At 53.8% G+C, this 12,194-nt stretch overlaps 5 protein-coding genes across 5 annotated transcripts; 3 read left to right on the forward strand and 2 right to left on the reverse strand.

Annotated features, from left to right (window-relative positions):
• Positions 1–53: 53 nt before the first annotated feature.
• On the forward strand, positions 54–474 carry A1O7_06400 (uncharacterized protein; the record flags this gene model as incomplete). The annotated part of the gene is made up of 2 exons (XM_007760402.1): positions 54–78; positions 179–474. The coding sequence occupies 2 exons, from the start codon at positions 54–56 to the stop codon at positions 472–474; spliced, it is 321 nt and encodes a 106-aa protein (XP_007758592.1).
• A 2,022-nt stretch (positions 475–2,496) lies between these two features.
• A1O7_06401 (uncharacterized protein) lies at positions 2,497–4,770 on the forward strand (the record flags this gene model as incomplete). Its single annotated transcript, XM_007760403.1, has 3 exons — positions 2,497–2,722; positions 2,777–3,337; positions 3,437–4,770. The coding sequence occupies 3 exons, from the start codon at positions 2,497–2,499 to the stop codon at positions 4,768–4,770; spliced, it is 2,121 nt and encodes a 706-aa protein (XP_007758593.1).
• Positions 4,771–5,086: 316 nt separating this feature from the next.
• On the reverse strand, positions 5,087–5,366 carry A1O7_06402 (uncharacterized protein; the record flags this gene model as incomplete). The annotated part of the gene is made up of 2 exons (XM_007760404.1): positions 5,087–5,170; positions 5,241–5,366. 2 exons carry the CDS (start codon positions 5,364–5,366, stop codon positions 5,087–5,089), a joined length of 210 nt encoding a protein of 69 aa, XP_007758594.1.
• A 1,336-nt stretch (positions 5,367–6,702) lies between these two features.
• Positions 6,703–7,986, forward strand: A1O7_06403 (uncharacterized protein; the record flags this gene model as incomplete). The annotated part of the gene is made up of 1 exon (XM_007760405.1): positions 6,703–7,986. The coding sequence occupies one exon, from the start codon at positions 6,703–6,705 to the stop codon at positions 7,984–7,986; it is 1,284 nt and encodes a 427-aa protein (XP_007758595.1).
• A 2,558-nt stretch (positions 7,987–10,544) lies between these two features.
• On the reverse strand, positions 10,545–12,160 carry A1O7_06404 (uncharacterized protein; the record flags this gene model as incomplete). Its single annotated transcript, XM_007760406.1, has 6 exons — positions 10,545–11,145; positions 11,210–11,481; positions 11,527–11,792; positions 11,844–11,907; positions 11,953–12,039; positions 12,089–12,160. The coding sequence occupies 6 exons, from the start codon at positions 12,158–12,160 to the stop codon at positions 10,545–10,547; spliced, it is 1,362 nt and encodes a 453-aa protein (XP_007758596.1).
• Between the last annotated feature and the right edge of the window lie 34 nt (positions 12,161–12,194).

A 12,194-nucleotide genomic window follows, 5' to 3' on the forward strand; every position in this document is an offset into this window, starting at 1 on the left:
CCCAATGTCTGGAAACTGGAAGTAGACTTTCTGTCTTCCAATTCAGAGATCCGATGTCTGGTTTTGGGGCTCCAGGAGGTAAGCCACCCTAACCCTAAAGGCCTGCGTGGTGAAGACGAGATACCTGCTCTTCGTCATCCTTCTCCCGACAGCGATACTCGTTCTAACCTGCTTGCAGGTGGTGCGTCAAATTATAAGCCCACACCTCCCGAACGCGGCTCTTTTCCACTCGATCATGATGCGGAATGCAAGCACATCATCTCGTCCTACCTGCGCTGCTTGAGGAGACAGAACCCGCCTGGAAAGAACAACGAGGAATGCAGATTACTGGCCAAAGAGTACCTGGGATGCCGTATGGAGAAAGGCCTTATGGCCAAGGACGAGTGGTCGAATCTGGGCTTCAATCTCGAGGAGGCGGCGGATCGGACGAATGAGAAGGCAACCAGTGCCGGCGATGACAAGCAGAAGGGCTGAATGTCACCATCTTCAAACGTCCACCTGAGAACTTCCCAAAGAGACTGGTCTTGATCCAGCTCGTGTTTCGTGGAGCGCCTTGTCCGATGGCCCCTTTGACTCTCAAATCTGTGGCGGGGAGAATTGAATAGAACAGGTCATCCACGACGGGGGATTTGAACAATACAGGGACGTGCGCCGCGGTTGCACTATCGGTCACTCCAAGAGCATTTCCCAAAGACGGCCTCCGGAAACGCATGAAGTCAGGACCCGACGGCAGGCCCCATCTGCTGGTGACGAGTTCTGGGTGAATACTCTCGAGATGTCGGTATCTCTACGCCCTACTCCATGTGCAGTCCTGTATCACAAGGGTGGTCCGCCTCATCCTTGCCTTAGCGGAAACATGGATTTGTTTGGGGCTCGACTTTGGCAACTTATGACCTCTTGGCCAGACGGGTATGCAGCATGGCACGCGGCTATTTGCCGCCAACAGTGATGGCAGGGGATACCGCCGCCACTGTCCCTACTTGAGACGTGGGGGCTAACGCCGCTGGCCCTGACGGGTCGGGTCTCAGTGCGCCGGAAGGCAGATTTTTATACGTGCTGAGTAGCTGGAGGCGGTCTCTTTGTTCATCCTCAGGTAACCCGCGTATTAACAAGGATTGCATCGGGCTGCTTGGATCTAGACGTGGCAAACATGACGATGCGAAGAGCGCAAATGCTCAGATTAATCGATTTGGTCGACGACCGGGCCGCCTCTGGCACCAAGCCCCGTACAGTACAGCACTACTTCGCGTTGGCCAGCGCGGCGAACTTCAGGTATCCTTCACAACTGCTTTTACAACAGTGTACCCTTGAATGCGCCTAATGAAACACGCTTTGTGGTCTCGGCCACTGTACACAGCCAATACAACCATGCACAGGAGATATTTTCAAAAGCGTGGGACACGGGGCAAACAGCTTAGCAACGTTCCCATGAGCAAAAGAGGGCGCCGCCACTCATACCTTGGGTTAACATTTGGTGACTGCAACGGTAAAAGGTACACTGAGTCAGCGCACTTTGAGGTGGGGCTTGATTTTGGAGCATGGATCCTGTTTATTACTCATCCACATGACCCGCCACACCCGCAGAAAGAAGTCATTTCTACATTCAGCTAGTGATCAGAGATCACACCGTCGAGCCCCTGGCACGGGCCTTCGCCGGTGCCGTTTGGGCTGCCACGTTTCCTGAAATGGTCCTGTCTTCCAGTTCCCATCTCTCAGACATTATCCGACGCCGGCGGCTGTACTTTATTTGAAGCTTACCTGATGAACGATAGCCCGAATTTACTACGGTGCGCAATGCGTCGATGCTTGTCTTGCTGGAGTGTCTGCGTACTCAGTACGAAAACATTGTTTATGTGGCTTCATCAAGAGTCCTTCTTCGTCACAGTTCCACAATTGAGAACGAGTCTGGGACGACACGCTATTTAGCCGAGAACGCATCCGAACTGTCGTGAACTTGGCTCTATCAAGCACCAAATGTCTCGTGTGTCGCTAATTTTGCCATGGGCTGCTGTCGATCTCTCCCTTCACATTGGACGTCGCCTCGTCCAGGCCATGACTAACCGTGTGGCCGCGACGATAATCACTCGTACGGAGGGGGCTACCGCATCGATCTTGCAGGGTTGTCAGCGGATTTAAGGCCTCCCAGTACCCGGACCCCAACCTCGATCTGAAACGGCGCATATTCATGGTCCACACCATGACTTCGTTCGAGCCGGTCCATTATTCCCGCATTGCCCCTTCACATCGTCACTAGCTGCCTGTTGCGCCATGCGCGTTCCTCTGATAGGTGGGCTATTCGGGTTCGGGTCTAGCATGGCTTCATATTGAGCCGCATTCGATACCCAGGAATACGTAGGTGGAGTCAAGGCTGCCTAAGGAGCGTTCCCTTAGAGTTCTCCGGAATATAATAACCGCTGAGGCTCCGCTGCGCTTCATATGCACCATAAGCTTCCGTGTTGACAAGGCACCATTGACGACGGTTGCAGCCGTGTAAACATGGCCACCGAAGCACCACCAAACTATATCCGTGTCTCGACAAGAGACGAGGAGGATACCGATCTGCCAAGTCACGCCCATGTACATGAGCCTGACGGCGACATTCCTACCAGCGTCACGCAAGCCGCGGACGTTCCTTCGACCGCGATATCCCCTCCGCCATCCCCTCCTACAAGAGCACAGACTGAAGTGTCGTCCATCAGTGCTGTCGCCCAACCTCGTTCCAGTAAGTACTGTGTCACGTTGCGCACTGAGACTGCTGACTCAATTTAACACTCAGATACGGAACCCTTGCCCCAGTCGCAGGCGCGGCCCACGGAGCAACTGCGTGACGGAAAGAGGCACTCGTCTCTGGGCGCGTTGAAGCATCGGCTTCAAAGTTCTTTCGACCCTTCACTGCACGAATTGTTAGAGAAGCGCGGCCTTGATCCAAGCAGTCAGCGACAGTATAGCCAGAAAAGGCAACGCCAACGGCTATGGCGATTGACGATCGGTGAATTCTTGTATACGGTTGCCCTTTGCCTGGCTTACTTCGGTGTTTTGTACGCCTACGGCGGAAAGGACGCAATCAGCGTGCGCGAGCGGAGGATATTCAATGCCTTGGTAACAGGCGTGACCCTCCTGCTCGGTGTGAACCTAGCGGCATCGTTGCGAAGTTACGCCAAGTTGTTGAGATGGCGGATTCTGGCGATATGTTATCGGCCCCTAGAGACCTTCGACCTCGTCATGGGCTGCGACAGCTTGATGAATGTGACGAAGCTTCTGTGGAAAGCGGGCAATAACAGGTACAAGTATTTGCCATCGAGAACGCAGATTATCTGTTTCGCATGGCTCCTTGTCCGTAAGTTCATGTGGGGGTCTATTTCGTCCATTCTAGGGCCCTCTTTCCTTTCAATCCCCCTTGTCCTCGTTTCACCGTCCACGGCTAACCATCGATTAGACGTGGCTATCACTGTTCTGGTCGGTATTATCGGCCTGAACTATAATTTGGAAGATTCGGATTCGACCCTCTTCGTGCGCACCGGCAATATCAGCATGGTGGACTTGAATGCATTGTCCGACGGGTTCTATGGATACGACCTAGCTCAAGTCCAGGCATGGGGATCACGAGGCGTGACCATTGAGCCGTCGGTCATCACCGCTGAGTCGGAGTCTGCACTAGGCTACCTCTCCGACTCGGCTGGTTACACCCTCTACTATTTTCAGGATCAGAAAGCGGATGATCCGAATCAGAACGTTGTGTCGAGTCGGTGGATCGAGTCCCAAGCGTATTGCACTGGGTATATTGTCAAGGAAGGGCAGTATGGTGACCTCTCGTACATCATCTACCACGACGGCGAGCACGATGTCAACCAGACAATGCCATCCCTGGCTGGACCCGCTGGTCTCATAGTCATGTCCAAGCTGAACTCGACATGCGGGGACCGATGCGTCGACATGCAGGCTTTCCAAGCAGCCACTTTGCCTGGTGAGAATGACATGGGCTATACAATCCCAGAAGGCTCTTTCTTTGTCTGCAGCAATACGGTGCCTCAAGTTGGAGATGATAGGAACTCTCACTTGAGCGATGACTTCTTGATCTATGACGATGTGGGCAGAATGTTGGCCGGAAGCCTGGGATGGAGCGAGGTCCCTCCTGTCTTCAACGGCACCGCAGAATACGCGGTCTACACGAATTGGTCCCAGGTTAGCTTCGGCCATCAACCGACTGACACCGATATGGCTGCACGTATCTCAACCTTCACGATGGGGGCAATCGCATTCATGGATGGCTCGAATCTTATGTCCAGGCGGTATGCCATCAGCGACGAAATGCCGTATGCCGCGCAGGTGCTCAAGGTGAAGTGGAAATATGCAGGCTCCATCCTCGGAGTCATCCCATTCATCCACTTTCTGACCCTGGCGCAAGTCATTCTCTGGGCCAACAACGCAATCATCAAGGACGACAGCCACCTCGCCATCGCCAAGGTGTATCATTCCTTTCTGAGTCGACTAGGCGACCACGGCTGCCTGTTGCGTGGTGATGAAATCGTCGCTCTCCTGGAGAACCCGAGCGTCGCATATGGCTGGCGACAGAGCGTGGAGCCAGGTGGACAAGGCTTGATGCACGTCGACGTGTTCGATCGCGAGCACGGCCTTGTAAGGGAAGAGCGACCATTTCAGGAAGGGTGGTATAACGGCGGGGGCGAGGGCAGTCCCATTACCGAGAAGTCCGAAGCACAATGCAACTTGCGGAGACGGTACCGGGACTTTGATGCGGCAGAATTCTTCTAACCGATCAGTCATATCCCGTTGGACCTGGACTGGACAATCATGAAATTGTCCCCCTAGCGTGCGACCATGGTGTTATTGACCCATCAACCCCAATCCACCACGTGACAGATACCAGGACGCGGGCGTTTCAGACCTTCTCCCTTTCATTTGGTCGCTGCAGTTCATCCCCTGGTCAATCTGCCACTGCCACATCAGGGCCAGACCCAACCTTCCTTGGCCAGATATTGGTACATTTCTGAGCCATCGAGCAGAGGCGCTATTGCTGCTTTTCGGTCCATAGACTTGCAGACGCGCCCCTGGTAGTGCAAACCACACGTTACTTGCGCTTACTTCCCGGTCCGGAAGTGTTGGTCGGCTTGCCATTGGCACCCGCGATACAGCGGCCCAGGTACACTGTGTACTGCTCCGCATCAGCAAATAGTGCAACAGGAGAAAAGCAACACGGAGATCTAGCGAGAGAGGATGCTTACCTCGAGCAGCGCCCGAGAAGTATCCTTCTGATCGAGTCGGCGGGCGTCTGAGGGATGGTATGTGTCGCTGGTCTTGAGTTCAGTCGTTGCATCCCGGGTAGAAGGGGAGCCGTGGGAGGTGCTCATCGTGGCGGATGGTGTGGTAACAGGATGCCGGCTGCGCCTCTGGATGTATAGGAGAGGTCAAGGTCGCTGACGAGGCTGTGCCTGTCTCTGGCGTACAGATACGAGTTTCGAGGTCGTGTCTACTTTTGCCAAATCTGTAGAGTTGAGCGGCGGAGAGGTGCAAGAAACTCAAATATGTATGCACCCGTCGCTCATGACCAAACCCTTGACGCAGTAGTGACACGATGCTGTACGATATTCACACCCTACACATAACGAAGGGTTCAACGGAATGTAAGGAGTAGTAATCATCTCGGACGGTCCAGGTGGCACCAGGTGATCAGACATCCCTGTCACACCTACCTTGATGGCAGGACGGCAGTGACGTCTGCACCCCGCCTGCTAGAATCCCGGCTCCGATTGTTAGAATGCAAGCAACGCAAGCATGGCTATTCGATGGCGGCTCCTCTGCTCGAGGTTTAATCGGATAGTGCAAGTTCCCATTCTCCGACCACGAGGCACCCATGACGCAGTAGGTGGCGTAGGACGAGAGCAGCAGAGCCCGCAGCCAAGGGTCCTCTATTAGACAATCAAATAGGCACCTCCACCACCGAAGCCTGTCTGTGAATGCTAACGAGGCAGGGCCGTGATGTGTACAGCAAATCCCCGGGCCTTGCTCGAGGCGTTCTGCATATGTACAAATACCTATTCCGGTCTAGCTAGACTTGCGCAACCTTATGCTTCGGCGAGATGCGGAAGCTCGAAGAAGCAGCCGAGGCAGCCTTGCCACGCCAGGCCTCAGCCTCATCTGCGAAGGGCAGGTATCCCGAGGAGGCTTAGCTTACTCAGCTCGTCTTCAGCAGATCTGCAAGGTACATACAAACCGCGCCCGGAGCACTACTTTCCACTTCCTGACTTTGCCTTTGAGGTCCTCTTTCCCAGGAAAGACACTTGGGTCCACCCCTGGCTAGGGCACTCGCTCTTTCGGGACATTGCAGTAGACTGATCCCTGGTTTGCAAGCCTCCTTCTGCTCGAGCCGTCTACAGCCTGAATTACCAGGAAAGGAGAAAGGAGGGGTCTCAACCCGTCAGCACTAGGAACTGTGGTATGTATTGGTATGAGAGGTCTCAGTGAGCCACCACCGGACATCGTCTCTGTTCCTCCTCGTCGAGATCCTCTATTGGAAGGAGCTTTGGTTTCCGTTCATGCCCACATTTCACGCCATCGCCACACGAGGGCACTACGACTATCTACTATCTAGCACTTGTCCAGTCGTCGACATCTACACACGGATTCGCAACGATCTCTGGGTCCGCGTCGGGACGTCGTCTGGGCTCCATCCAGTGATGCACCGTCATGCGCTTAGCTCATTTGCACATCCCAGGCCTTATACCTTATAGCCACTCGCTACGGTTGCAAAACGCCATCATCGACAGGCACTTTAGACACAAGGACTTGTTGCGGCTTTCAGCAGCAACAGCACAACCGGCAGGCCATGTTCATGCAGCAGCTGAAAGCCGTGACGCCCAGAGTGGAATGAGCACTCAGATCCACGCATGCGTACCCAAGGAAAAGCACACTGGTCGGGAAGACCTGTCGGATCCAGAAAACCCAAACGCCTTGACTGGACCAGCATATCGCACTGGAAACGCCACAAGGCTGCACGAAAATGCCGCTGAGGGATCCAATGATCAAACAGCTGCTGCAATGCTTCGACCCGGAAATGGCAGCAGCTGCACTACCTCATCAAGCTCGACGTCGAACCAGAGGCCGGGGTTCCAAAATCACCAACACGATGATACCGGTCCACCAGACCCTGTCCTCCTCACGTTTAGTACCCCTCCTACCTACACGGTTGGCCGGCGCCACTTGTTGACCAACCCAATCTCTCCAGAGCAGCAGTCCTTCCTTTCGGCCAACGGCCTTGCGACCTTCCACGCTTCTCCTCGCGGCGGGCTTCTCACCTACCATGCCCCTGGACAGGTGACAGGGTACGTGATTGCTGATCTTCGGCGCCACGGAATCACAGCACGCTGTTGGGTGAGATTATTGGAGGAGAGCGTTGTCCGCACGTGTAGTGCATGGGGCGTCAGGACGGGGCGGACAAGTGATCCTGGGGTCTGGGCGCTTGGCCCCGAGCAGACACGACCTCCGCCAACACAGACACGCGAACCCGGGACCAGCGGTCGCAAAATATGCGCCATCGGCGTCCAGGTCTCACGGGGCATTACTTCCCATGGAATCGGACTGAACGTGCATGACGCGGCTCCGGGCTCGTCAGACACACAACAGCGGGGAACGAAAACTTTCACATTCACGCCTGCTCAGCTTTGCTCTCCGTCCTATGACCCCGTCACCAAGGGTTATCTATCATGGGGTTTCAGCCGCATTGTGGCCTGCGGCCTCGAAGGCAAGAGCGTCACTTGGTTGACCAGGGAGATGGATCTCCCAGACCCTGACCCTGACCCAGCGCTGGCACGTTCATCGTCTTCGATAGAGCCACTTCCTCAACCGACTGAAGAAGCCGTCGCCACGATCCTCGCCCGCGAGATCATGAGTGGCCTAAACACCATGAGAGGCGCAGACAAGGAAGCCGTTGACGGGATATACATGATTCAAGAGGATGATGTCCTGACATGATCGATGAGACTGCCAGCTCAAGCTTGGGATAATGCAGAACCGATAAGGTCCGTCCAAGTGTAAGGCTCGAGACAAGGACCATCGGCCAAGATGTCGACGCACGTCTTTCGCAATGTAGTGGACGGAAACAGCGAAGTGGGTGCGTTGTGGAGCGCTGACTAGGCACCGCGAGTCTGATCGTCCTTTTCCCTCTTTCTCCTTTTCAGCAGAGACGTATCGGCAACGGCGACTTCGTATCTTCCGTGACGGCCACCCGGACGCCTCGGCGTGGCAGAGATACTGCGACCAGAGGCCGATCTTCTCATAGTACCCTCGTCACCCGGGCCTCGCTGTACGTCCGACTCGTTACTCTTCTCACAGCGGCGCGACGTCACCTTCAGCGTCGGCTTCAGCTTCGGCTCGGGTACTCTAGCAGAGTCTAAGAGGACGCGACACGACGGAACAGGGCAACATGGCATAGCACCCACCTGAAATGGCACTAGCAAACACCACCTCTTGTCTCTTTCCGTTGATACATGGCGCTCCAAGACACATCGACCTCCGCCGAAGCCATTATCCTCACTGCGGCAACCTTGTCACAGTCCTTCAGGACTCGCCCTTCTTACGAAACGATACGATACGATGCCCAACTTTGATTCTTCATGAAACGAGATTCTCAGGCCACCAAACACGGTTGCGTTGTCTTCGAATCAGGCCTTTGACCCTTCCCCTACGAGCAGCAAGCAAGACAAAGCTCAGCTCCGTTCCATACAGTACTCTACCTAGGTATTTCACTTATTCAGCTCAATCGCATCGCGACATACCGTGAGAACAACCTCTATTCTCATTCCACTTCAGCTAGTCAGCCACTAGTGATTCAACCAGTGATTCAACCAGTGATTCAACCAGTGATTCAACCAGTGATTCAACCAGTGACTCGACCAGTGATTCAACCAATGAGTCAGCCACCCAGCTCAGCCAATTGCTCAAACCACAAGCTCATCAGTCGGCCAGCTCGGATTGCTTGAAAATGTATCGTTTTGGGCGCCCATTTGGACCTGGTCCGAACGAATCGGACGAGAGCTGTCGCCGGCACATGTACCTGTCCCTGCATGTGTTCCTGTACATATGCCCGCATCTACCACCGCACAAGTACCTGGGCCAAGCCGGGATTTATCCCTCCTCTCCAAATTTTGTGTCAATCAAGGTCCCGAGTTCTGCTGGCACTTTAGGCGACGGATGGAGTTTCCCCAGGAAGTCGGGTAACGTATCAGGCCGGTCTTTTCCTTGTACTTTTTGATCTCACTCGGGGGACATCGAAGCTTCGACTATGCTTCTCGGATCTTCCTTGGACTTTAGACCTTGGACCTTGGACCCCTTTTTAGGTCATACGAAGAGACATGGGCGCCCCGCGCTTTGGGCAGTTCTATGTAATTATTGGATTGGCGACACAGCATAGACTGGGAAAGACAGAGACTAGCGGCAGAGGAAGTAGCTGCGGGTTATGCCAGCGCCATCGAAGAGGCAAGGCAGGGGATTGGGGGCAGAGGAAATAGCACTATCCACCTTCTGTGGACAGTACATACAAAGTCACTGATGCGGCCGCAAGTGCCTGGGGAGGGACGGTAGTTCTCCTGGACTACGAGTAGATCAGAAGCTCTCAGGATTGAATCTTTGTCATATTACCACAACGGACTGGCCACTCGATCCCACCAACTCTACTCGGATGAGTCCCCCTGTCTCATTTCAATCGCAACCTCGAACTCATCCCCTCTGATGGCAATCTGCATCCAGCACCGGTGCGCCTCTGGAACCGATCTGTACTGGCTTTTCGTTTCAAGATGAACCCCAACCCTGACCGGCGCCGTTGGAAAAGAGAAGAAATGAGATAAGTCTTCCTGTCTGCCAGCTCTATTGCAATCGTCTCGTAAAGGGAAATTTTATACATCTGTAATGACTGGTAGGCAACAACCGGTGCCATATGCGGGAACGACAGATGGGCGACTCCTTGTGCCATATGCAGTAACGACAGGCCGATCAAGCAACTTCCTCACCATGCTCCTCTTTGCGCCGTGTGAATCGCTGAGACCGGTTCGTTACGCCGAAGATATGATTTCTCGGAAATAGGGGAAAACAGAACGGAAATGTGCTATGGGAGTCAGATTGCTACCATCTGCCTCGGTGGTCAGGAATTAACATAGCCTCGTGATGGCCGGATCGTTGGTTTCTGCTTTGTTGCGTTTTAAGTCGGAGAGCAAGCCGGGCTTCTCGGTGTCCTCGTGACTGACATCTTCCCTGACTGGAAATACCGCAGTGCTCGGGCCATCTACATCTGTTGTGGTCCGCCGAAGCACAGGGAATCAGCAGTGGCTACTAGCTGAGTCAATCACGCTTGCTGTACTCCTCCTCGGGGCTCCATATCACCGGTTGGAAATTGGAGTTTGAGAAATGAGCCGGACTCAGAGCGGCACTACAACAGTCAGCACTTGCATAATCACATGACCGGCACAACCAGAACCATGGGGTAGCCGTTTTTAGAAGCAGGAGAAATCGCAGGTTCTTCAGGCGCAAGTAACAACTTACCTGCCAAACGTTGCGGGATCCAGAGGTATGCTCTTGTTCTTCTCGATGCTGTACTGGAAACAATTCTCGTTGTACCTGATTTGAGGCTCGGCCGATTTAGGTAAGATGATCGATTTGTTGGTCGTCACAGAAGTTGGTGTTACTGGTGATGGCGGTTGAGGAGACTGAGGCGAAGGCGAAATTTGAGGAATTAGATGAGTCGTTGCTGAAGAATAGCCCTGGGTTGGGAGTGATTGTGTCCGGACTGGTGGGGGTGGATGTTGTGGTATCGTCGCATGAAAAACAGTTGGTGGTAGCTCTGGAAAGTAGGAGGTCTGCGGCGTGGTTCTCTGCGCATATACAAGTGGCGGCTGAGGCTGGTAGCCAGACGAAAAGGCTTGGTTGTTCGCATAGGACATCGATGTGGCAGGCACTGTCTGTACTGCACTTGGAAACAGAAACGACAGTTCACCTAGGACATCAGGATTCCCTGATCTGAATACTCCTTCCTGGGGAGCTTGTATGTATTGAGGAACATCCGTTTGCACATAGACCTGCAATGGTTGCGGATTGTGCACAGGAAGGCGATCATCTTTGTAGATGATATCGTAGTGGCCACTGAACCAATGATTAGCAACCATCACCAAACAGACATAAGGCTTGAGAGAGGAGGGGTGCTTACGGGCGATATATTAACCGGATAGTCGGCCATCCCTTGGCGTTATCGACGAATCGGTACGCTGTGACTTCGTCACCCGTGCTTCTATCGAGATATGAGACTTCGACAGCGATGTAAGCGGGCGCAATAACCGCATCCGTGAGGGCTTGCAGACCGACATGGTCGATCTCTTGATTCGAAGGGTCGATCCTCGTGAGGCGATATTGCTGTACTGACATTTCCAGGAATGCTTCGTAGCGGTCTGGATTAAGTTCCATAAAGGCGCTCGTCATCATCTGCGCGGTGTCAGTGGCAAGTCTGCAATACGCGGACAAACCAACCTTGAAGTGGTAGACGATAGAGTTCGATATGTTCTCGTCGTTCAAAGATTGAAGTAGGACCGCTTCGTTGGTATCTCCACGATCCGTGGCTGATTTGATTCCCTCGAACAGCTCCCAGGTATAGTCAAACATGTCAGTGATGATATCGTAGTCGATGCCAGCAGCGCGCATGGTCTGCTCGTGGCTGCGCAGCCGGACTTCTTCTTGGGCGACTAGGCCGGAATCTCTGGATTGGAGGAGGATTTCGAAATAGCCAAATACAGCGCCTGAAGACATTAAATCAATCCTCTTCTAAAATGTGAGGAGTTGTCTCCTACCACGCCAGCCGCACTGCCCGTCACCTTTGATCCGCCGATACGCGGTATGTGTTGCTTCCAACGCCTACCAATGATGAGTGACATAGATGATAAGGGTGAAGGGCAATACCTTTGTTTTGGCCACATAGGTTGGGTCGGCTTGGGAATACTCAGTCACGAGCTCCGCTAGGGCCTTTCTGCTCCCTATCAACGGCCCCTGCAAGATTGTCAGTCGGCTGTATTCTTGACTTGACCCGCAGACATACCGGTAGGCTTGGTTGATAATGATCGGACAGTTGCTGGAACTGCTCCATTTCATCCACATCAGGAGTGGCCATTTTGCCGTCCGATGTTGGTGGCGTAGGGTAGCCG

The sequence above is a fragment of the Cladophialophora yegresii genome (genome assembly GCF_000585515.1).
Source record: "Cladophialophora yegresii CBS 114405 chromosome Unknown aczIN-supercont1.4, whole genome shotgun sequence".
In the NCBI taxonomy this organism is placed as follows: domain Eukaryota; kingdom Fungi; phylum Ascomycota; class Eurotiomycetes; order Chaetothyriales; family Herpotrichiellaceae; genus Cladophialophora; species Cladophialophora yegresii.